This window comes from Taudactylus pleione, unplaced genomic scaffold, assembly GCF_031769625.1.
Source record: "Taudactylus pleione unplaced genomic scaffold, aTauple2 ptg000510l, whole genome shotgun sequence".
Classification (NCBI taxonomy): domain Eukaryota; kingdom Metazoa; phylum Chordata; class Amphibia; order Anura; family Myobatrachidae; genus Taudactylus; species Taudactylus pleione.
Window position 1 is genome coordinate 4,622,982 of NW_028284912.1, and position 26,257 is coordinate 4,649,238.

General features: G+C 45.4%; 1 protein-coding gene across 3 annotated transcripts in view; it reads left to right on the forward strand.

The window, feature by feature from the left end:
* Window positions 1-26,257, forward strand: part of COL14A1 (collagen type XIV alpha 1 chain) — a 254,844-nt gene that overhangs the window by 56,088 nt on the left and 172,499 nt on the right. For all 3 annotated transcript variants that reach the window (XM_088450204.1, XM_088450206.1, XM_088450205.1), the window contains 4 exons: window positions 17,128-17,283; window positions 19,445-19,564; window positions 21,593-21,757; window positions 25,498-25,659. In XM_088450204.1, coding sequence (XP_088306330.1) covers window positions 17,128-17,283; window positions 19,445-19,564; window positions 21,593-21,757; window positions 25,498-25,659 — 603 coding nt within the window. The remainder of the gene's footprint in view (window positions 1-17,127; window positions 17,284-19,444; window positions 19,565-21,592; window positions 21,758-25,497; window positions 25,660-26,257) is intronic.

Here is a 26,257-nt window from a genome sequence, read left to right on the forward strand (position 1 = left end):
AGAGCAGATAGGCCAGACTTTGCTGGGATCTGCCACGGACTGTGGCATACATAATTCTTATGGTATCGTACCTGTCGATACGATCCTCCGGTGTCCAGGATTTCCAGATATTCTGGCATTCCTTCCCGCTGGCTTGGGTTTCACCCTTGGCCTGGCCTTCCTGACAGTGCGGATCTCTACACTGTCGGTATGGTTAAGATATGGAATTGCTCCGCTCTGGTATCCAGTTCATCCTTTGGAGTGTTTTCTGGATTATGTCTCCACTTATCCTCCCTAGGGACTCCTGGGGAGTTAGTAGTGGTTCTTTGTTCCCTCCGGGGACAGTCCATGGAACCGCTGGTTGTGATAGCCATTACATGGTCTATTGTTTAAGCTCTCTCTCTCTCTCTCAGGGTGTTTAAATCAACCAGGAGAGTGTCTGAATGGGGAGCGTTCTCATGTGGCTCCCTCTTCTGGAGGGCATCATGTCAGGGTGTGAGTTGCTCTCGCCCTGTGTTTCTTCTTAAAGTGGTTTTTAGGTTCCATATTATTCTGGAACTTATGGTATGGCCATTCAGTTCCCAGTCCTCTCGGCTGTTGTGGCCTCATGGACTGTGGTCCGGCCTCTTTGGCTTTATGTGATCCGTTCAAGTTCCTTATGGTAAGCGGACTCCTTATTGGTGGTCTGCGGTTTCTGGTTTTAACAGGAAACGATGGCCGGCCTATAATGAAATGTTGACTGGATGGCCTCGTATGTCTTCCTCAGGGGCCTACCCATGGGTGGGCATTTCTGTCGTTGAGGCTTGTTTTTTTCTCGGGCCGTGTAACCCTCGTGGGCGGCTCGTCGTGGCGCCTCGGCTGTTTTGCCTTACTAGGTGTCCACGTGGTCTTCTGTCCATACCTTTTTAAGGTTCTAGGCATTGGTTTCCTTTGCCTCTCAGGATGCTTCCTTTTTGGCGACGGATTCTCCTCTCAGCACAGGAGCGTCCCCACCCTTGGTTGAACTGCTTTGGGACATCCCCAAGGTCAACCCTGTGGACCCCCTATGGACCCTGAAGTAGAAAACAAGAGATATGGTAAGAACTTACCTTTGTTATCTCTGTTTCTACGAAGTCCATAGGGTCCACAGGGCGCCCGCCCTGACGCACCTGGCTTCATATGGGCTGTGTTACTGGTCACCGGCTTCCCGTCTCCTTTTCTGTGAGTATGGTTCTAGAGTGTTCCAGTTTTCTCTCTCTTTTTCTCTCCTCCTCCGGCCTTTGGCTACTTACAATCTGAGGTGCCTCTGGCTGGGGGGCGGGGTTATAGGGAGAGTGGACCCAAGTGCATCCTGGGAGCTAAAAGCTTTAACTGCGTGGTGCCCGGATTTGGTTCCCAACCTATACCCCAAGGTCAACCCTGTGGACCCTATGGACTTCGTAGAAACAGAGATAACAAAGGTAAGTTCTTACCATATCTCTTGTTTTTTGGTTTGCTCACAACTCAGAATCAACCCCTTTGTGCAGATTTGTTCCAGCCCTATACCTGGTGCAAGGTATCAGTGTTTTACTTCAGCATTTTGGGCAAAAATATATCTCAGACCACCCCACATACCCTTCATACCTCCCCACCAGCCAGGGCCGGATTGATGGCCACCTGGAGCTGAAAATGCCATGTCATGCCATGTGGGCATGTACCCCTATACTCTCTCTCCAATGTCTCCCTAAATATGTAAAGGAAAAACAATCCTTCATTTTGTGAGGTAAAAAGAAATACAATTTAACTACTTATGATTTATGGCTGACCGTGTGGAGAGCAGATGGTCAGTCAACATCATGTTGTCATGACAATGGGCCTATTTTTATGTAGAGGCCTGGAGCTGTAGCTCCATCCGCCCCATTGTTAATCTGGCCCTGCCACCAGCCCATCAGACCTCCCCACATGCCATAAGACCTTCACTCTCTACCCAATCTCCTCAAATGCCCCTTACAGGCACATCAGACCTCCCCATGTACCGTTTTTGCCCTCAGACCTCTCCCCACATGAAATATTACATCCCCACATGTCCCCAAGATCTCCTCATGTGCCCCTTACATACCCATCAGACTTACAGTACCCACATTTTCTATATATGCCCATCAGACATTCCCACATGGCATTGGATCTCCTGACACGCCCCATAGATCTCCCTACATGCCTACCAGATCAGCCCATATGGCCCTCCCATCTCCCTACATGCTCCTTACATTTACATCAGACCTCACACATGCCACCAAATCATTGCCACATGCCACTTACATGTCCATAAAACCTCTGAACATACCATCAGTCCTCCACACTTGCCCCCCAGATCTCCCATCATGCCCCTTCCTTGCATAGTAGATCTCCCCACATGCCCCCGAGATCTCCCCACATGCACCTTACATGCCCAACAGTCCTGCCGATATGGCATCAGGCCTTCCACACACGCCCCCAGACTTTCCAACATGCTCCCCCAAGACCTCTTCACATGCCCCCTTGACCTCATTACTTGTTCCTTACACGTGAACTCCCCTTGTGCCATCAACCTGCAAAGGGAAACGGCTTGAGTAAACATGGAGCACTATTGTTTGGAAGCATCATGAATACTAGCCCTGAAAGCTGGACAGTCTAGTAGGTTTACCCAAAGCTGTAGCCCACTCCCTGCTAGGTGCTGTGACCCTGAAGTCCATTAGTTAGAACATATTTTTTTTATTACATTCTCGGTGAAGGCATTTGTATAAACATTAGTCCTGGCTTGCTTTCATTTATTAAAGGAAGAAGAACAAGTGTCCTGTGGGGGAACGTGCTAACCTGATCTATTAATAATAGAATAATTGGGGTGGAGCGTCACACACCTGCCCTAGGGTAGCACAATATTTTCTCCTACAGAATGCTCGCGCTTCCTTCCTCATGTACGCACCAGGTGACATGCTGAGACTTTCACGTGAACTGTTGTTTAAGTTCTACAGCATCCCACAACTGTTCTATATGGCAGCATAAAGAGAGGAGGAGAAGGGTGTTTCAGAGGGAGAAGCGGGTGTTGAGAGGGGAGGAGTCAATTAATATGAGAGGAGGAGCCAGAGTGTAACGAGAACTTTGTGGGCCCCAGAGCAAAATTTTTAAGTGGCCCCCCCAACTCAGGTCTCAATCAGAGTGCATACATATATATAAATGTATATACGTGTGTGTGTATATATATATATATATATATATATACAAATAAATATATGTGTATTGTATATATATATATATATATATATATATATACATATGTATATATATATAAAACACATACAGACTTATATACACTACAGTGTCAAAAAATATAGAAATATAGGGGTCTATTTACTAAGCCTTGGATGGTGATAAAGTCAACAGAGATAAGGTACCAGCCAAACAGAGCTGAGCTTGTCCGCCTCGTCTGCTTTTGGGCGCAGTGGTGGGGCTGCAGGATACACATGAGACATCACACGCTGTTATGTCACATGGCTGCCATTTCTAGTGTTTTAACTGGCGGCGGCTTGGGGGAGGAGGCGGGGTCAGCCCACTGGAGTTTGAGCCGGGGTGGGTGTCAGCCAGCTGGGGATTCAGCAGTGGACAGCCGTGGCGCTGGCAGACAGCACTCCAGCAGGGACCAGCAGGCTGTCCACTGCCCCATTGTTAATCCGGCCCTAGGTGCAGGGGGATGCTTGCTGGGCAGGGGGGCCCCATAGCAAGAGCACCCCTTGCACCCTCTATAGTTACGCCACTGGGAGGAGCCAGGTGTTGATGCAGAGAGGGAATTGCTGGTGAATTTCTTTCCATCTGTCTCAGAGCCAGCCAGCTCCGATGATCTCTGATGTGAGATGCTTCCGAATCTGATTAACAGACCTTCTGTGAATGAAAAGCAGTTTGCAGCCAGGAGTGTAGGCAGGGCCCCTAGTCAGTCTGGGCCATTTATAACTGTACACACTCCCATACCATCCAGATGGTAACCCTGGATAAGGACTAGCAGGGTTTACATAACCATTAGACCTCCCCATATGCCATCAGACCCTCTTCAGTGGCAAACGCAGGATTTCTAGAGGGGGGTTTCCAAATGCGTGATTTTAGACCGAATGTGGCCAGTCCATGAAGAGGGCATAATTAGCACTTAACCAGCTTTAATATGCATCACACAAAGTGTATTGTGTGTCATAATTAAAAAAGCAGATACAGTACCAGTGATCACAGTAATCCATTAGATGCGGCAGTAGGTCCATCCTGCCTGAGCTGAATGTTTTTATTTTAGATGTGGGCACCATTCCAAGAACATGCAGCACTAGTAAAATTCTATTATATTTCTATTTCTATTGTGGTAATGGTGTGGGCTGGGGAGGGGGGTTTCCAGGCAGACGGAAACCCCCCTGCGTTTGCCTATGCTCTTCATGTGCTCCTTACAGTGTATGGAGCTAAGTTGGGTGAGGGAAAATGCATTCTAAGATGACTGGAGAAAACAACTAATATAGAGCTGCATTTGACACCTCAAATCCTGTACACTAGTTTGACTGAATTCTCACTACTTTACTCTGTTCTGTGCGAGACCTGCACTTTTCACTCTATAACCCTCAGTCGGTGGCTTCCTGCTGCCTCTATTCCCCTCCTCACATGACTCCTCTTTGCTGCCTGGGGACTCTGGGCCTGATTCAGAGCCGCTCGTAAGCGGCCGCTCGTTCGCTCCGAGCGATGTTCGCACAACCAGTCAGTGCGGTCGGAAATTGAGCGCTCGCAAAATAGCGAGTGCCTGCTAATTTGAGTGACAGAATGAGACGTTTGTGGGTGGTAACAGGGGAAGGTGCTTGAAAACGGGGAGTGGTGATCCGAACGCAGGCGTGCCAAACGGTCAAAACAGGCGTTTTAAGGGTGTACATAATTAACAAAGCAGCGTCATCGGCCACGTCACTTGGTTGTCTCTTAGCCTGAACTGTTCGCATGATTGCGGTAGGAAAATCCTACCACAAGCACTGCGAGCAGTTCAGACGGCTTTCGATGTACTCGATTAATCTAATAAATAGCGGAGATGACGTAGGATGCGAGCGGCCAGAGGGCGTCTTTCCAAAATAGCGAGCGCATGTTTCGTTCGCTCGCTCAGACATAGAGGCGTCAACAGACCGCAAAGAGCGAGCGCTCAATTTAAATATCCGGCTCCTTTTTCTGAACGAGCGAGCGCAAATAGCGTCCGGCTCTGAATCAGGCCCTCTGATCCTTTTACTATATAACTTCCAGTTGGTGACTTTCAGCTGCCTCCAGTCCCCCCCTCCGATGCTGCTGGGGGACTCTGATCCTTTTACTTTATAACTTTTAGTTGGTGACTAAATGCTGGAGAGCAGAGTGAGGCCACGTAAATACTTTACGGGGGAGAGTTTCATAGCAAAGCACTAAATCTCAGTTACTTTATATGTACGAGATAGAACAATATGATAGCAGTAACAAGAGTACAAGCACCTGAAAGCTGAAGCTGGAAACCACCTCAGGGAGCATGGTAACATTTTTCAAATAAAAATAATATATTGTAAATACTGACATAACTGGAATCAGCACTATAGCAAGTTCCTGCCGTATGGAGGTTACAGTAATAACTTCAGTAGTTTTTTATTGTTTGTGGTTTTAAAAAGAGCAAAACATCTTTCAGCGCTTAGGTCAGAGGACGAACATGAGAAGTGACAGCTATAATAACAGAGATCACTGTGAATGAGGGAAACTGTCAGAGGGATCATATCCAGGTGATATTATGAAAGTAAGATACTAGACATAATTATATGCACACCAACAGTACAGCAGCGGTATCACTGATCACGTGCTATTCCATGTGGTTCTGCATTTGCTAAACTCCACTAATTGTGTTTACTCTTTCATAAATGTTTTCCTTATATAATGAGGGTAATTATACTGCTCTCGCTATGCGCGGTTCTTGGAGCAGGTGTCCGGCCTTTCATATGTAGAATTCTAATATATATAGAAAGGGTATAGCACTGCATTATATTGGGTAAAAGTGTCTAATTATAATTATAAGGGCTCGATCCAATTATGTTTGAAGTGGGCGAGTTGCAAATTGTAACTGTGGGCCTAATTCAGAGCCGCTCGCAAGCGGCTCGATGGTTCCCTAAAGCGCACGTGCCAAGTCCGGCGTGCGCGAGCCCCGCCGAGCGACTGATCTTCAGTCACTGTGGGGCTCGCTACAAGATGGGGCGGCTGTCAATGGTGAGTGACAGCTCGCCCCGTTTTGTAGGCGGGTAGGGGGGGTTCCCTTAGGAATGCCTGGTGTTTGTGGGAGGACCTACTGACATCACTACTGATGTCAGTAGTGGACTTCCTGCTCTATTAGAGCAGGGAGTCCACTCGGGCTTGCGGCAGCCGAGACCCTACCCCAGGGTCTCGTTGCAAGCCCGATGGTCGCGATAAACGCAGCGAGTTCCAGACAAAACGCCAGGGACATGTCGGAGCCATTTCCTGGGCGTGTACTATGGGCCTGATTCAGACCCGGTCGCAAGCGCTGAGCGCTCGCAACCGGGTTGATGGTGGCCCAGAGTGCATGCGCACGACCTAGCCGGCTCCGTCGTGCGCATGCGCGATACCCGGATAGCGACGGGCGATCCGTCGCTCCGGGTCTCGCACCAAAGGGGGCGTGCTGTCGATGTTGAGAGACAGCACGCCCCCTTTGGTGGGCGGGCTGGGGAGGTGGCTGCCCAGACGGAGGCGTTCCCATGAGAACGCCTACCGTTTGGGGCCGGCCCCACTGACATCACAAGTGATGTCAGTGTAGAGATTCCGGCTCTGTTAGAGCCGAAATCTCTCTGGGGCTTGCGGCAACGAGACCCTACCACAAGGGTCTCGTCGCAAGCCCGATGGTCGCGATGGTCTTGACCATCGTGACCATCATCATGGCCGCTCGCTATAGCTGTGGGTGGTCACCCACAGCTATGCAAGCGGCCAGGGGGCCGCTCCACAAAAAAGAAAAAAAACGGCCCTGATTCAGAGCGAGCGGCTCTTAATCAGGCCCTATATTTTATCTATTGTTACAAATGCTTTCTCTGGATATTCTGGTGATACATTTGCATTTACTGTATCTTCACACTAGAAATAAGCATTAATTCAGTGTATCTGCATAATAGTAATATTCAAGATCCATTTATCATTAGTATACAAATAAGCAAGATTCATTAGGCCTGATCCAGAGGTCCGTGCAGACGCGGCTGCATCTTTGCGCTAATGCCGCGACGGATGATCTTCCTACTGAGACGCTCTCCGGCAGCGGCGCTAAAACGTCTCGTACGTCTATAGATGCACCATTGCTGCATCATCAGTTGCACCGTCAAAGCCCTACGGCAGGTGAAATGTCTCCATCTGAGCATGGCGTCCTGTGTCTGCGCTACTGCGTCCTAGTTACCTCCCAGGAACACCGACTGGAAACAACGCCTCTTCCGTCTAAATTTGTTTTCTGTCTCCCGGTGGTAATCCACGGGATGCATTCGCTGTGCGACTCGGACGCATGTGCAGTACTTCCAACATCGGCCAATTGCGTGCTTATTTGCATGCAGTTAGCGTGCACCTCTGAATCGTGCTGTCCTGGATGGGGTTAAAGTGGCTGGAGGAACACTGGACGTGACTTTCCACGGGACACGGAGAATTCTGGTTTCAATGTGGAAATTCTTTGCAGTAAAACTTTTGACACCAGATCAGAGTTTTTGCCCCTCTGTTCTCTTTGGCAGAGGTGAAAAATACATATTCCATGTGGCCCAATCCGTCCGAATTGTTCCATAATGAGCCTCACATCTGTGACTGCAGATTTTTAGTCTATAAAAGTGAAACCGTCATAATCTTCCTTTATTCTTCGTTTTATTTGGAAAAAATACACCTCTTAAGAGAGAGACTAACATCAGACTATACATAGACTGTTCTATAATAAAAAAAAAAGTCATTTTTTTTTTTAAAGAAAAAAAAAAGTTGCGTTTTATAAAAAAAACATTTAAACTTTATAAAGTTTAGCTAAAATTGGAGCCTGTGTCCCTACAGGAGTTCTTGATACACTGACCCGATTATTAATTTCTTATTGCTGCGATACTGAATTATACTTATCAAGTATTTTTCTGGACATTGGTAAATATGCTATTTATGGGGGTCAGTGGCGTCCATCCCCATGCTGACACCCAGTGTGGGAAGGTGTGTGGCCTCGCCGGTAGGGGGCATAGCCTCACAGCCCGCGAACCCCTGATTTAGTCACTCCGGGGGTCCTGGAGATGCAGGCTGCCCCCGGGGTCCAGTCTGTATACAGTGCCGGCTCCTTCACTGTGCCAGGAGCCAAGTGCTGCAGTGCACCACCCGGCTTCTGTCACTGAGGAAGAGTCGGCACTTCGGTGTCACCCCACGGCGGGTGACACCTAGGTGTGCGGCCCACACTACCCTTGTGATGCTACTGATGGGGGTCGATTCAATAAGTCATAAGGGGGACGAGCTGCCATTGAAACAGTATGTAAACTCCAACAGTCGCCCTTCATCTCTCTACCCTCATGGTCCGTTCACAGCCTGGACTCGCAAGTTTTTGTACGCAGTCCTATTGGGCAAAAATCAGTAGGTGTTAGTACCATTACTGCAGAGTATAGCTTCATTTTATCGCACGGACTGACGGGGATGAGCTAATTGACTCAACCTCTTAGTATGAGTAACTACCCTTCCGTTCGTTAGCTGTTATGAAGTGAGCTGCAACTTTGTTGCAACAATAAAATAACAGTAATATTGTGTACACACTATGCAATATGTGGTTATCGCACAGTGCATTGGCAGGTGTGTGCAGAAGATGGGTCTGTGAATAATATAATACACAGACATTTCGCATCGGCCCTGCAGCACAGCCGATGCAGATATCGGCACACCTGGCTGTGACATCTCAACTAGGGTGGGGTGGGGGGGGGGGAATTTAAATGCCCGCCCAGTTGTGATGTCAGCGCAAACACATCGAGCAGCAGTTTAGCGAGTGTGTATTGTCTTAACAATCGGCCGCTCGGTCTGCAGGTCCCTGGGTTGACGCCTATGTCACTCGGTTGCGTACCCTCCCTCAGAGTAGTGCTGTCTGGTCTGCTGAGTTATATTGCAGTGATTATTGCAGGGGAGGGGGAAAGAGCTCAGACAAGCTAAATTGAAGTGGTCTACGGAAGCAGACAGTATAAAATAAATGTAGTCTGGCTTTTCCAACCAGAAGGCAGCAGAAAGGCTAATAACAGTAATTTGCACATAATTATTTTATTATAGTACTTTATAGTATAATAATTATCTCATTATAAATTGAGACTTGTGGGCCTGATTCACTATGGATCGCAACTGCGATTGTAATAGCGATTACGCACGCAGTCTTACTGTGATAGTATGCTAATCCATTGCGATCGCTATTCCGTCGCAGCACTACACAAGGACGCCCACTTTACCTTACACACTTCCATAATGTTTAACAAGACTACGAAAACATCGGTACTATAGAGTACCATCGCAGGCTCACGCACACTTGCACAAGCTCTGACCTTACTCAGGAATTGCTAACTTCAGCGCACGCTGTGAGTGCCTATGGCATCACAGTGGATAATTTATGCACGCCCCTGCAACAGCGTGCAAACACCGTGGCACGCTTGCGTTTCGCCGACCACCCCCCATCACCTCCCACAAAGGGCACTTCCTATCGATCACTCTGCGATGGGTCTGCATAGTCACTGCGATTGCAGTCCCCAGTTCGTGCACATGCACTGCGATACATACACGTGCGCAGTACGCAGTAATCAGCCGATTGCGTGCGTAATCGCAGCTGCAATCGGTAGTGAATATGTCTTTTCAAACCACACAGCAGATAGACGGCTAAGGGGCTGATTCAGAGATGTACATGAATTCAATGCTAACGCGCATGTCTGATGTTTTAAGATCGCCACATGTGCAGGAGCTGCGCTGCGCCTATGTGATGTACTGTAGCTTTAAGTGCCCCAAAAGCTGCAGCATGATTGACACGCTACTGGCGTTTGGGGGCGGCAACACACAGGCTTCTAGAAAATGGGGGCGTGTCACCCCTGTTTTCTGGATGTGTCACCCCCGTTTTCTGGACATGCTGAAGCCAGCAGTTGCGTCCTTGGATGCAGCTTCACTGGCTCAGTCGTCGTGATTTCCCGGAATACCCTGATAACCTGAGGGTTACTCGGATATCCAATGGTAACGCTGTTGATCCGACGCTGCATCTTCGGATGCAGCGGCGGATCACAGAAGCAGGCAATGGGCATCTTCTTAAATAAGGCGCCACCTGCAGCTTTTGCATAATGTCGCACAACCACTGCGTGAAAAGACGGAATCACACTTGCCGACCCTCCTGATTCGGTCAGGAGCCTCCCGAAAATTGGATGCCGCCCCCGGAAACGCTGGCAAGGCTCCTGGCCTGAGGGGCAGGGGAGTGGTGTGGTGACGCATTTTGTGCTGGATCGCATCAACGTGGCATGCCGTCAATCTTGGCATTGTGAAGAGGGGGCGGGGTCACGATGACATAATCGCGCGGTCACGCCCATGCTCTGACCCGCAATGCCGCATCATCACCGTGTCACGCTCCCTTTCTGCTGCCACACCCCCCCCCCGCTATCCTCCCCCCCCCCCGTGGAAGCCTGACAGCTCCCTGTGTGAATAGCGTCCATCTCTAAATCAAGCCCTTAGCTATCTGTTGCTCCAAACAAAATGCTTCAGTCAATTTGATCTAGAGCTCGCGCTGTGGCCCCACACACATTGCACTGTCCAATCGGGTTGATCAAAATAAATCTGATCATGTATAGCCAGCGTTATAATAATAATAATAATGATTCTAATAATAATAATGTAGCTACGCTACTTATGGATTCCAGCACATGAAACATGACAAACAGTTGAGACTTTGAGGAAATCTACTTTGATGACATCTGCAGCTCCACTGCGTATATACATGTATTTCTGTAGGTGCACACGCATTGGATGTTACCAAGATGGGCATTTTGGGCCTATGCAATGCAGACTGTACCATCACATGCTGCCTGTTGGGTGACCCTGAACGAAGCACTTGACGCTCTGTCTGCGAATCACATGAACGAGCTGCTATAATGTAACTATAATAACTGTACTGTAATAACCTGTAGAATTATTTTGATACAGAAATATAAATGATGCCCAAATTCTGAAGTTGGTGTCTTTGGGAGGGAGAAATGGGAGGCAGTCAGGAAGCCGACCGCCGGCTTCCCGACTGTCTAATCCCGGCAGGGGTCTAATGACAGGCGTCGAGATCCCGACACCTGTCATTTTAGAGTTAGGCACCCCTAAGGGAGGGTTAGGGGGGGAGGGGTTAGGTTAGTAAATAGTTAAAATACTTACCTGTCGGGATCTTCACTGTCGGTCTTCCAGCGTCCGGTGGTATTTCATACCGAACCCGGGAGAAATGGCCCCAAGTCTGGCATACTGTAATGACTTTGTGGGACTAGCGCCAAAGTGAGATCATTACAGAATTCTCGCAACTGTACGGAAACCAGCGGCATCATATTACATGCTGGAACAATGCAGCCAGTTCAGTACGATGAGAAGATGAATAAAAGATACATGGGTCCTAGTAGACATTGCTAAAATGTGTGTCGCCTAACAACTCTATATATTAATTGCAATTTCCCATAAAGCACGTTATAAACAAATATGTTCAGTACATCTGTGAACGGATAGGATCACTATACCTTGCCACTGGATCCCAAGATGACATATACCTTAAATGGGGATCTACTGCCCTTTATATAGAATTTCAACACAAATATGTAAACCTGCCCCCTGCCTTTTTAAAGCAATAATGATTCATTCAGAAATCTTGCATGGTAATCAGTACGGATGATGACCCTGATTCAGAGCCGGACGCTCTGACCAGAGCGCTCGCTCTGAATCAGGGCCCACCTCCATTAATATGGAGCATCCTCCTGGACGCTCGTATAGCTGTGGGTCACCACCCACAGCATATACGAGCGTGCAGGATGATGGTCGCGATGGTCTAGTGATGTCAGTGGGGCCGGCTTCAGACGGGAGGCGTTCCTTTGGCGTTCCCTACGTCTGGCAGGCACGCCCCCGGCACGCCCACCAAAGGGGGCGTACTGTCAGTCACCATCGACAGCACGCCCCCTTTGATGAGACACTCCGAGCGAAGGAAAGTCCTTCGCTCGTCGGGTCTCGCGCATGCGCACGACGGAGCTCCCTCCGTCGTGCGCATGCGCAGTGGGGACCATCTACCCACTTGCGAGCGGACTGCCGCTCGCGAGTGGGTCTGAATGAGGGCCGATGTTGTTACACATATTGACATTTATGATCTTGTATCAGGGACCAATGCCTTCCAAAACTGGTTTTAAACTCTATTGACAGCAATTTGTCATTTGAGTTCATCCTTTGACTCTTTACCGTGAAGAGTGAATCCAACAAATGACAATATTTACATAGATATTACTGAGTATTCACTAAATCATTCAGGCCTTAAATAGCCACCACTGTACTGCACTCTTGACAAGTTCACACTACAATATGTTTCTAGCATTGTAAAGATTTAATTAGTAATTCAAAACATTCAATAATATTATGGCTAAAATAAAACAAATAAAATATGCATCTAAACAACTCAGAGTTAACGGCAATGCAGGACTATTGTCTGTTCTGATTTATAGCAGTTCCACTAAATCCACATTCTATGGAAACCCCCTAATGTGTACTTTATCCTGGCACCCTGTAATATATGATACCTCCCAGGCTCTCGGCACTCTATTGCATAAGACTGGCACTGTATAATCGATTGCTTAGCCTGGCCACCAAGCCATGCCCCTTACGTGATTAGAGGTACAATCATTTTATTTTTGCAGAGCTTTCATGTAGTACATGAAATTTATATCAGTATTAGTCAATCACATAAGTCGTAACATTATACGATTCATTTAATGAATTTAGGGCCTGATTCAGACCCACTTGCGAGCGGCTGTCCGCTCGCAAGTGGGTCGATGGTCTGCACTGCGCATGCGCACAACGGAGGGAGCTCCGTCGTGCGCATGTGCGAGACGCGACGAGCGAAGGTCTTTCCTTCGCTTGTAGTGTCTGATCAAAGGGGGCGTGCTGTCGATGTTGATTGACAGCACGCCCCCTTTGGTGGGCGTGCCTCCCAGACGGAGGCGTTCCCAAGGGAACGCCTACCGTCAGAAGCCGGCCCCACTGACATCACTAGTGATGTCAGTGGGAGTGATTTTGGCTCTGATAGAGCCAAAAGCACTCCTGGCCTTGCGGTTGAGAAACTCAACCGCAGGCTTCTGCTCGCAGTGGCGATGGTCGCGATGGTCAAGGCCATCGTGACCATCATCCTGCACGCTCGTATATGCTGTGGGTGGTGACCCACAGCTATACGAGCGTCCAGGAGGACGTTCCATATTAATGGAGGAGGGCCCTGATTCAGAGCGAGCGCTCTGGTCAGAGCGTCCGGCTCTGAATCAGGGCCTTAATCTTATATAAAAAATTCATTGGTCTGTTTGTTTGTTGGTTTCGGTCCGGTTATGCATTTGGACACCCCGGCACCAATTGTGATGAAACCAGTGCAAGGTGGTCCAGTTGGATCCTCTACAGGTTTTAGGGGGGCTAGGGTCCTGTTGCTGTACGCTGGGCAGAACTTTGACCCAGGGAGGCTATTCTGGGTCTTCCACTGGATGGATTTGGACGACATCACATAATAAAACTCAATAACTTGCAGATTTAAACCCGGGCAACACCGGGTACTTCAGCTAGTGCTGATTTCAATTTCTATAAATAGCTGTGCAGTATAAAACAGTTAAACAACTTATTTAAAGCACTATCACTGTTCTACTTGTCTCCACTATGGGGCTGACTCAGCAGATGATGATTCTCACTCAGATTCCCGATTATCGGGAATCTGCGCATGTGCAGGACGGGCCCCCTATGCCCCTATCTGATTTACAGGCAGAGACGTTTGCGAGGAGGTGTGGGAGCAAGGGCGGTCTGTATTCCCGGAAATGGGGGGTGTCACCCCTATTTTCCGGGAGAAATAAGGCCCAGGTCTGCATCCATGAACGCAGATTTCCTGGCCTTCGCCAACCGGCCAGCCTGCTTAGGTTGAGGCTCACTCAGCTGGGTGATGTGGCACAACATCGCGACTGATGGTGACGATGGTGATCACAGGCAGTGATCTCAGTCGCAGCGCTGGGATCGCACATGCTGACGGGAGGCGTCTCTTTGCTTCAGATGCCGCCTGCAGTATTTGAATTTAGCAGGACGGAATTGCAAAGCTGATGTGTACGACTTTGCAATTCCGTAGACTGATAAATCAGCCCCTATATCCAGTCCAAGCCTGGATATAGCCATAAGTATTACAAAACTGAATAGATTTCCAGGGACTTACAAAGGTGTTCTTATAACTTTATTATAACCATTTATAGTAGGGATGAGCGGGTTCGGATTTACTCGGTTCTTATCGCCTCTTTACCGCAAGTTCGTATTAGTTCGTATTTACTTTATTGGCTATCCAAAACACGTTTTGGCTATCCAAAACATGCCGTTTTGAGAACCGAGTAAATCCGAACCCGCTCATCCCTAACTTTTTGTGCCGTTCTCCTTGTACCAGTTCACCTTCAGACTTTCCAAACTCTTTATTTCCAGGCTCTCTCTATGGAACCTCGTTTCTTCAAATCGATATGTTTCTACAGCGGATGCTTCTAACAATGAAATAATGTTGTTGTTTTATTCCTTGAAGAATTAATTTTTTCCCAATTTCCCTGAATTAGCAGATAATGGGATAGTTATATAATTGAGAATTAGAATTTGCTACTGACAAATCAATTGGAAATTAAGATTTGTGAAATCAGTGATAAAACCATCGCTCACAGATAAATTGCCCAGCTCCTGTCGTCAATCAGCTGAAGATGGGACCCTAAGGTGGGGCTTATTCAGAGGAGTAGCATGGAACCCTGGCGCCCGGAGAAAGTACATGTTAAAGCGCCCCCCACCCACCTTCCCTGTACTGAACTGTGAAAGTAAACAAATTTGTTCTGTGTCTCCCGGTGGTAATCCGCGAGACCCATTCGCTGTGCGAATTGGATGCGTGTTGCAGCACTTCTGACATCGGCCAATTGCGTGCTTATTAACTTCATAAGGACCTTTAACTATCCCTTGTGCAGCCGCTATGACTGGGCCAAGTTGTATTGATTATAGTAGAGCACTGTGTCCTTGCCCCTTCTCTATGGGACAAAAAAAATTATATATATTCCCCCAATATTTGAAAACTAGCATTTCTTTGTGCTGGCCGGTACATATAACAACAAAATGTAGTGAAGCCGGCCAGCTTTGCATTTCGGTGTCCCTATGTTTGGGTATATGAGGACTCAGTTATGTGGGGTACACAGCTGTCCGACCCAGCAGCTTGCCAACTGTCCCGTCGATCAAGCGACCGATTTGGTAAACATACACACTTACTAATCTGCCACTCAATATGTCTGGCCAGGCATCACAACTGGGCGGGCCGTTGAATTTGCCCCCCCCCCAGTTGTGATGTCATTGTTGGCGGTTCCTGCATTCAGAACAACGTGTCGATCAGGACTTGTACACACCGGCAGTTGCGCGCAATGTATCTGCAGGATATATTGCATCTGGTGTACTGCAGAGCTGATGCAAAATATATCTGTGAATGAGTATCGTGTGTACAGACCCACAAATGCACTGACTTATATATCGTTTGCCAGCTGTACGAACGATAGATCGCACAGTGTGTACCCAGCTTAGTGTGGAATAATTGGGATTCACTTTTCATCTGTGGGTAGGTAAAAATATGACATATAGGTAATAATCAATTAGTACAACAATGGAGTTGTGTCCAGTAAAGTGGACACTGAATAGCATATATTAGTATACAGTATGAGTATTACATCTTGTCTCAAACAAAGAAACTGTATAATACACTGGGTAGATATACTATGCCTTGGAAAGAGATAAGGTGGACGGATATAAAGTACCAACTAATCAGCTCCTAACTGTTATTTTTCAACACAGACACTAAAATGACAGTTAGGAGCTGATTGGTTGGTTGGTACTTTATCTCTCTCCAATTTATCAATCTCCAAGGCTTAGTTCATCTCCCCGTTGTCTATGCTTTGTCTGTATAATGCTAACATTTTTATTTTTTTTATTTTCTTTTCTCACTTTTGTTTATTCCATTTTAGGGAACCCTGAAATGCTGGTTAATTTCATCTGAATGAAGCACCCCAAAGCAAATAACTATGAATGATTTAAATGTTTACTACCCACAAAGGTTATCAACATGCCAGACCCTACTCCTGGGCAACACTTTAACCTAAATTCATTTTAAATAAACATCATTTTTATGCATTACCTTTCAAATTTGTTTTTCACAGTTTAATTTCTTGAATAACTATTATATGTCTTTTTTTTAGGAATTAGGATAATAAAAATAAACACATGGCGATATGTTTATAAATATGTTCCAGAATTCTTGGAAAGACAAAGTTATATTTATAAAACTTATAATATGAACTATTTTTTTTCTATATTTGCCTTAATGTTTGATATTTACAACTTTAATTTTATTTATAGATAAAAAACAAATATCTTATTTTAATGAACTAAAAACATAATTTTATGTTATGTAAGAACTAAAAAAAAAAACTTAATTGAAAACTTAGTTAAACACTGCAATTAATTTAATTAGTTTGAAAACATGTTTTGCTTGTATTTCGTGTTTTAGCTCAGGTTTTATTGGTTATTGGATCACAGATGTTTTTGGGATACTATCGTAGTGTGTGTGGCCAGCATTAATTAACAGCAGTGATAATTCTGACACCTGCAGAATATATAAAATTGAATTACCACAATACTAGATAAGGTTCACAAAATAATATAGTAAAATTTCATGTAGCCACAGAATAATAATTTTTTGCTGTATTTTTGTTACTAAATAGATTTTGTGTTTGTTAATTACTTGTTCCATCTGCACACCAGATAACATACAATTAAATCATCTGTAACGTTGTGATCATTTAATTGTAAAATATTGTATGTGACTCAAAATGAGTAATGACTTTATTCTGATAAAATATTCTTCCCTTTGAATTCTAGATACTAAGTTTTCTTGCAAAACTCCAGCAAACGCAGACATAGTGATCCTGGTAGATGGATCGTGGAGTATTGGGAGACTCAATTTCAGACTTGTGCGGCTCTTCATAGAGAATCTGGTTGGCGCCTTTAATGTCGGCTCTGATAAAACAAGAATTGGTAATGTTCAATGTTTTATGTGACTTATTAGTCAATATGAAATGATGTGATGAAAAATAATTGGTTACAGTTACACCATAATCTCATTTCTACCTTATATTTACTGTCATGCGACAGTGACAATTGCATGACTGTAAATGAGGATTTTTTTTTCATTTATAGAGAGTAGGCAGAGAGAAACAACCTTTTACAAAAAAATTAAAATATACTGTACCACAATAATACTAATAATAATAATTTAATTTAATCTTTAATATTTGACACATGAGAAACAGGAGAAAGAATAAACATTTATTTTTTTCAATAGAAAATACATTTTTGAGAGGGTTTTATTTTTCAAAATTCTACATGAGATTTATTTATAATCACTTTTTTGTACCTTATATTAAAAAAAGGAATAGGGTGAGGGTTAAGTGGTAAGTGCATTGACCATGTAATAACGACATTGAGAAACTCAGTTTGAATTTTTGTTACATTAGTTAGGATGTGTCTGACAATCCTGTGTACAGCATTGTATAAAATTGTGGACCCACATATATGGAATCAGTGTGAATACCGATGTCGGCAGACCGGCAGCAGTGGAAATCCCGACAGGGGATTTAGGTGAGTATTACTAACCCTACCCTAGTTATAATGATAGGCATCGGAATTTAGACGCCTGTCATTAGTACCCTCCTGGGATTTGACAGTCGGGAAGCCGGCGGTCGGCATTTCGACCGTCGGCTTCCTGACTGCATCCCCACTTATAGAGCTAGGAGCAAAGAAAAAAAGGAGCAAAAAAGGAGAGGAGCAAACTTAAAATGATCATATAGTTTTAGAATTGGGAGGGGCGTATCCTACTTCAATTCCATTAAAAAACAAAGCTGTCCAGCATTTCTGGGCAACATGCAAAAGCAGCCAGTATTTTCTCTGCATGCATAATAATAATAATAATAATAATAATAATAATAATAATAAGTGAATTTGCTTTCCTTTCATTTTATCATGGTTTGTCGGAGCAAATTTGCTCCTAACTAAATATGAGTCCCTGTATGTGCTATATACAAACAATAAATAAATAAGCACAATCTCCATCATCCCAAAGCTCTTTTATCTTTAGGCAATGTTAGTTCTCCAATATGTATTAAACTGAACACCAAGGTATCCAAGTGATTTAAAATATTATGGGGTCTAGTTACTAAGCAGTGTTAGGAGACAGAGTGAAAAGTGATAAGGTGCCAGCCAATCAGCTCCCAGCTGCCATCTCACAGGTTGTGTTTGAAAAATGACAGTTGGGAGCTGATTGGCTGGCACCTTATTACTTTTCACTCTGTCTCCTAACACTGCTTAGTAAATAGACCCCTATGTTTGCTACAGGCACCTGGTACTTCCTCATGGTGTAAGTACATTATAGGTTGAAATATTTCCAGGAATAAAAGTTGGGCGCATGGGGTAGGTACACTAATAGTACACTAGTAGTCACTGGCAAACGCAGGATTTCTAGAGGGGGGTTTCCAAGTGCTTGATTTTAAAGCAAGTGTGGTTAGTCCATGAGGGCATAATCAGCTCTTAACTAGCCAGAATATATATCGTATAGTGTTAATAATAATTCCAAAATATACAGAACCAGTGATCATAGTATGCCATTATATGCAGCAGTAGGATCATCCTGACTGAGTTGAATGTTTTTATTTCAGATTTGAGCAAGTTCAGGAGTCTGGGGGAGCATCAAAAGAACCTAGCACTGCCCTGGACATTTATGTACAGATTGGTTTCCTTATATACTGTATTAATTATACAGTATTAATAATTGACCCTATAGATGGTCTATATCAGTGGACCTCTAACAGTGCCTGATTTCCAGATCTCCTTGTTGGTGCACAAGTATATTCACTACTGGCTGACACATTTTAAAAGATCAACAGGTGGTGCTAATTATTTAATTTGTAACACTGAGGGTATCTTAAAAACGTTAGTATTATATGCTATTTCTATTGGGGTCATCATGGTGTGGTCTGGGGAGGGGGTTTCCAGGCAACTGGAAACCCCCTCTGCGTTTGCCTATGGTAGTACTGTCTCAAACTGTTGTAATTTCATAGTGCTTGATATCAAACTTGAGTAAATGAAGGTGGTGTGCACCCCTCCTGCCGTGAAGCTTACCGTGTGCCTCTTTGTGTTCCAGGCTTGGCACAGTACAGTGGAGATCCCAGGATAGAGTGGCACCTTAATGCTTATGATACCAAGGAAGCTGTGATAGATGCTGTACGAAATCTTCCTTACAAAGGCGGAAACACACTCACAGGTGCTGTCCTATAGCTTACATATACATAGTTGACTTTGATGTTACTGAGAGGAACTTTGAAGTTGTGACTCATCAGTATAAACAATTTATGTTCTGTATATCTGACTTACTGAAAAAATTGCTATTGGACTGGACCATGCGCTGCACAATGTAGGGTTCCAAACAATACCTATCAGAGATCTATAGAATACCTTTCCTATGTTTTTCTTGCATAACACGTGACCAGGCTGGTTACCTCTAAGCTGACTGGTCTGGAATTGATAGTGTTACTGAACTTGTTGTGGAAAACTTTACAGGGTTGCACTAAACAGGAGACTCTCATTGCAGTCTTTCAAGGTGGAGTTGCCACTGAAGGATAAGTCCCCCACTTCATAGGACTATATGTGCAGCCCGTCCGCTGCCTACACCATGCAAGCATCACAGCAACCTGGGTTGGAAAGAAATAAGTAGCACAAACAGTAAAAAGTGCCAAACAGTTTGAATGGCAGATGTCGTGCATGTGAAACAGTGGTGTGGGGCACAGAATGGGCATAGATAGCGATGGGCACAGAGAATTGGAGTAGAAATACAGGAGAAGGAATATCTGTAACGACAGCAAGAACAATTGCGCAGAGCTGCATAAGGCCCTCTCGAGCTTTGAAAGCGAATAAACGTTTTTTCTATAATTTTATTTTTTTCTTTATTGAAGCATGAAAATACAAAAAATAAATAAATACACTTGAAATAAGTGAGATATCAGTGATCATAAATGCCGTACATAAGGAAAAGAACATCATAGTCTAAATCAATATCAAGGTAGTAATGAGAGTGGGCGGTAGACCCAGATCCAAACGAAAAAAAATGGAAATAACAGTCCCCTAAAATCACATCCAGGCCGGGATGTACTAAACAACGCATCCGCAATGTAGTACGTCCCACCTGTCTTTGGGTACATACCGCGGTTCATTACCGTGGTATCTACCTAGAATATCGCAAAGGACAGCTCTCCCAATAAGAGCCGTCCATTGAGATGGTACCGGACAGAGGAACTTCCGGGTTTAACACCCAGAAGTCCCTCTGGCGTCCTTCTGCGCCCTGATAAGATGCCCATAGGCATCTATTGGGTAATGCCACCTGAAGGTATCAATAAGATCGAACCGATAAAAATCACAATGCCGGCAGCGAAGTTCTTACCTGGTCCCCGGCGTCTCTTGCTCCACTGCGCATTGCGTGACCTTTTCTTTATTTTTAACGGTGCATGAGCGACCTTTCTATAACTCGCCAACTGACATCGACCCTGGAAAAGACTGAGATTCCAATCCTGTATTGATACATAAGGTCTATATGGAGACGCCGATTGGGCAGGTCTACTTCCAGGGTATGGGATGCTGGTGCTCGGGATCCCGGCGGTCAAAATCCCAACGCCGGCATCCCAAAAGGGTTAGGACACTGACGCCTGTCGGTTGGTGTGTCGGCGCCGGTATTCTAACAAGTGTCAGGATTCCGGTGTCGGCATTTTGACCTCCGGCATCCCTTTTGTCGGGATACTAAACGTATCCCCTTCCGGATCACCCCATTTATAGTTAAATGAATTCCTATTATTATTTGGTAAGTGAAATCCATAATTAGCCACAAATATCACATACAGTATATCGCTCAATATTTCTAAATCATATTTCTGACTACACTTGAGTAGAAAAAGGAGGGGGGTTTAACCCCCTATTGTTCCTCAGCACACTGAATAGTACCTTCAACAATATATGAAAACGATATGGTCATAGAAATCAGAGATATTAGTTGCATGCATTTGCAAATACATGGGAAGCTGCTAGGCCACGTCACGGCTTCTCTGTCACTAGCAGTCCCTAACTTTGACCCCTCCCTTTCATGTACCTGATTAGTGCTGCTAGATTGATTGAGCAGCTGCCATTTTTTGTTTGTTTGACTACCCTTGAGGAAATGTTTCTTCCATCCAATCCATCCGCGTTGATCTCCCTCTGCCCCTATTTGCCGTTGCGTGACTCTCTGTTGTATTATCCATGTCACCAGGCCTCGCCTTAACCTACATCCTGGAAAACAGTTATAAGCCAGAAGCAGGGGCGAGACTGGACCTTCCAAAAATTGGTATTTTGATTACGGATGGCAAATCCCAAGACGACGTCATTCCACCTGCCAAAAGTCTCAAGGATGCTGGGATTGAGCTCTTTGCAATTGGTAAGGGCAAAATATATGCACTATATTGGTCTTATTAGTGGTCTGTTATTATACATATGTTGTCCTGTGGTTTTTTTATTATTTATTTTTAATTATTATTACATGACCAAAGTAATTTGTTTTTAGATATGCAAAACTACCTTTTGTGCTTGCCCGACCCCTTAAATGTCTGTATGTACTTAATAAACAGATTTCACCCTCTGCCCAGCCACGCAGTTTAATAATATTCTACTATTTAACAATCCACAGAAGGCAACATTAACTTACTCATATTCCTCATATAAACACTGGGCCTGATTCAGAGCTGGACGCTCTGACCAGAGCGCTCGCTCTGAATCACGGCCCTCCTGCATGAAAATGGAGCGGCCTCCTGGCCACTCGTATAGCTGTGGGTGACCACCCACAGCATATGCGAGCGGCCAAAAAGATGGTCGCGATGGTCTTGACCATCGCGACCATCGGACTTGCGACGGAGACCCTGCGGTAGGGTTTCCCTGCCACAAGCCCTGGAGTGATTTTGGCTCTATCAGAGCCAAAATCACTCCCATTGACATCACTAGTGATGTCAGTGGGGCCGGCTTCAGACGGTAGGCGTTCCCATGGGAACGCCTCCGTCTGGCAGGCATGCCCCCGGCACGCCCACCAAAGGGGGCGTACTGTCAATCAACATCGACAGCACGCCCCCTTTGGTGCGAGACCCGGAGCAACAGCTTGGCTGTCGCAGTCCGGGTCTCGCGCATGCGCGCGACGGAGCTCCCTCCGTCGTGCGCATGCGCAGTGGGGAACATCGACCCACTTGCGAGCGTACTGCCGCTCGCGAGTGGGTCTGAATGACCCCCATTGTCCTTATTTCAGATTAATTTTTTTTTACCTCTTCAGAGTCTGTGACACACTGAAACCTATGCTAATCATTTATACCCCCCCAAACCTCATTATATATTAACAGTAAGACAAAAAAGGAATAAAATACAACAAAAACATAAACTCTTTTAAGTCATGGTTTAGCGTGTGTTATTGCACTATATTATTAGGGGCTCTGCAAAGACATGCAACAAGTTTGCACATGAAAGTGTCTTTGAAGTCGAATTTCTTTCAGACATTGAAAAGTACGAAATGACTTCTAATTTTCTAGTAAATACTAGGTTATATAAGGTGTGAGACTTACTCAAGCATAAAGTGACATTTACAAAGACTCAGAACAAAAGGCAAGCATTTTTACCCAACAGCGGAATAAAGGTGACAAATGCAGTTTTTATTCACAGGCTTTAACTGATTGTTTACAAATTATTTAGTTTTTGACTATTTTGCTGCCTTTAGATGGGAAAATGAACTTGTTTTTTTTTCTCCCTGACCTATCTACTTGTGGGCTGTAGGAACCAACTGACCTGAAAGTAATCACGAAGAGACAATATAAAACATTAAAAGCTGATGTATAAACCCTTTTGAAACAATATACAGATTTTAATATCAACAAAACCACTATATATTATTGTTGTGTTGTATAATCAAATTTTTAATGTGTGTCAATGACATACGTATAATAGTGGTCACAGAATGACAATGGATCGGCCATATTTGATGGTACTCTTCTGATGATGGATTAAGCGGCTGCCGATCTACCCATGGTTCAAGGCCAGGCACCTTCAAAGTGCTATAAGCTTCTGAAAAGGCCTGATATTTGCATTGTACAGTATATCTTGCAGTCTGTGCACTCAGTTTACCTGCCTTTTCCAAATCCCACCATAAAAGCACAAGAATGATATCCCCTGTTTTAAGATAGATCTGATTCACAGACTTAAGGAGATGGTTGGATAGGTGCAGGAAGCAATAAAATAGAACATGGATAACTTTATTTATAGTGTGAAAAGTTCTCAAAAACAGATAAATGACAAATTAGATATTCAAATATCTCATTCATTTCACAAAAGTACAAAAGCTCGGTGCAAATTGTCTTTAGTGATGTCACATGCCTACTTTTGCAAACGTATATGTATTTACCTGTAAGCACATGGATTTACAGTCCAACATAGTGACTTCAGCAGGGGGGCCTAAAATGTGGCACTTTGCAATGGGATAGTTGGGAGAATGGGGCATTCCTTGCTAAGTGTGGATTAGGTGCAGGGCTGTATTAAGGTTTGTGGGAGCCCCAGAGCAACAAAATTATGGGCGAGCCCATACCAATAAAATTGTCATTATGATATGCTGGCGATGTTATTAAAAAGTATAATGTGTAAATAATCCCAGCACTGCAAAATGCACTGAGGGCCTGATTCAGACCCTCAGCGGGTCGATGTTGCCCTAGTGCGCATGCACACGACGGAGGGAGCTCCGTCGTGCGCATGCGCGAGACCCGAATAGCGACGGCCAAGCCGTCGCAATGGGTCTCGCACCAAAGGGGGCGTGCTGTCGATGGTGAGTGACAGCACGCCCCCTTTGGTGGGCGTGCCGGGGGCGTTGCTGCCCAGACGGAGGCGTTCCCATGGGAACGCCTACCGTCTGGGGCCGGCCCCACTGACATCAGTAGTGATGTCAGTGGGAGTGCTTTGGGCTCTGATAGAGTCAAAAGCACTCCGGGCTTGCGGCAGACGAGACCCTACCGCAAAGGTCTCGTCGCAAGCCCGATGGACGCGATGGTCTTGACCATCGCGACCATCTTTTTGGCCGCTCGCATAAGCTGTGGGTGGTCACCCACAGCTATGTGAGCGGCCAGGAGACCGCTCCAATAATAGGTAGGACTGCCCTGATTCAGAGCAAGCGCTCTTGTCAGAGCGTCCGGCTTTGAATCAGGCCCTGAACACACTGTAGTGCCCCCAGTTAAGATTATGCCACTGTGGCATCACACTGATGATGTAGCTATGTGTGGGGGCCACCGTGTGTGGGGACCCCTGGGCGACTTCCCCAGCTGCCCTGTTGTTGATCCAGAACTGATTAATTGCACTACCCCCATCAGGGGTGGAAAGTGCAGAATTAGGCGTTCGTTCCCCATGCTAGCGGTGGGTGCACAATTTTCTTCTCCCTGAAATAATACTTGTCAGAAGTTCCGTAACCACAACCTTGTACTTTATACAACTTTCTGACTCTTTAGTTCCCTCTGGGACATCCGAGAGGTGGGAAGGGGTGTGGCACTGTGATTGCATCATCACCATCCCGCATCCGCTGTACAGAGCCGCAATTCGCGCCATTGTGCAGAAAGAAGCGAGGCCACAATGACGCAAACTGCTGCTAATCACTTCATCAAGCCCCCAGACAGTTCCCTTCTCTGGAGAAGTGGGTCGGATCCAGGGGGTCTATTCTACTCTCCCGAGAGTGCTGGAGAACTCCCAGAAATATGGGACATTCCAGGAGAGTAGTCAAGTGGTTTCTGCTGTGCACGTGTTCCGTGGTACCCGCAAACTTTCCAACGTAGCCAGATCTCCCGATTGCAGGCATTGTTTTACAAACCAGGTGCACCAGTGACAGTGGAGAAGTGGACCAAGAGGGAAGTTATTCATAACAACCAGCTTCTAACTATCATTTTATAGAATGTACTTGATAAATGCTACCTCAAAGCTGATTGGTTGCTATGGGCAACATCTCCGTTGGTCCAGTCCTTTGGTCTTTTAACTGCTTGACACATCAACACATTACTTTTATTTAATGTATCTAAATGATGATATACGCCTTTATTCTAACTACTGTATGAAGACTGTAATACTGATATCTTATCTACCCGTTATGTCTGTTTGTTAACATAATTTAAGGTGTGAAAAACGCTGACCTCAATGAACTGAAGGAGATCGCTTCGGAGCCCGACAGCGACCACGTTTACAATGTCGCAGACTTCAACATCATGAACTCCATCGTTGAGTCTCTAACAAAAACCGTGTGCGAGAGAGTGGAGGACATAGACATTACTCTCAAAGGTGAGGGAGCGCGCCACGTCCTCAGGAATAGCAAGCAGGGGCCGACTGTGTATAACCTAGGCCCCGGAGGGTTCCAGGAGTTGGGAGACGAGCGCGCCTGTCTGTGTGTATGTATTTCATATCTGCCAGGCAACCAGACCAGCTGCAAAGTACCTGGATGATTGGATTGTGATCACAGGATCAGCCACAGCAAAGGGCGCGTATTTACATTGTATTAAATATTACTGGCAAATGAACACAATTTATAGCAGTAAGTCAGCATTCCATAAAGTGACAGCTCATTAGTCTGGGATTTCACAGTGTTGCTGCTCTTTAGAATATAATACCTGCCCGAGGCTAATATTTATACTGTGATGGATTTATGATTACCCAAAACTTCACCACTATTAATATATGACTCCCCACCGGCTGCGTTAGGCTCAGTTTAACTTAAAGCGAGGCAGGTGCCTCCGAGCCGGCCACACAAGGCGATTTCATCAGCCGGTGTGGTGGATTTAGTCATGATTGCCATTATGCCAAGAACCAGAACTTATTATCTTTTCCAGGCAGAATAAAACTGTTCATCCGTCAGGCCTGCATTTGTAAACTCTGTTTTATT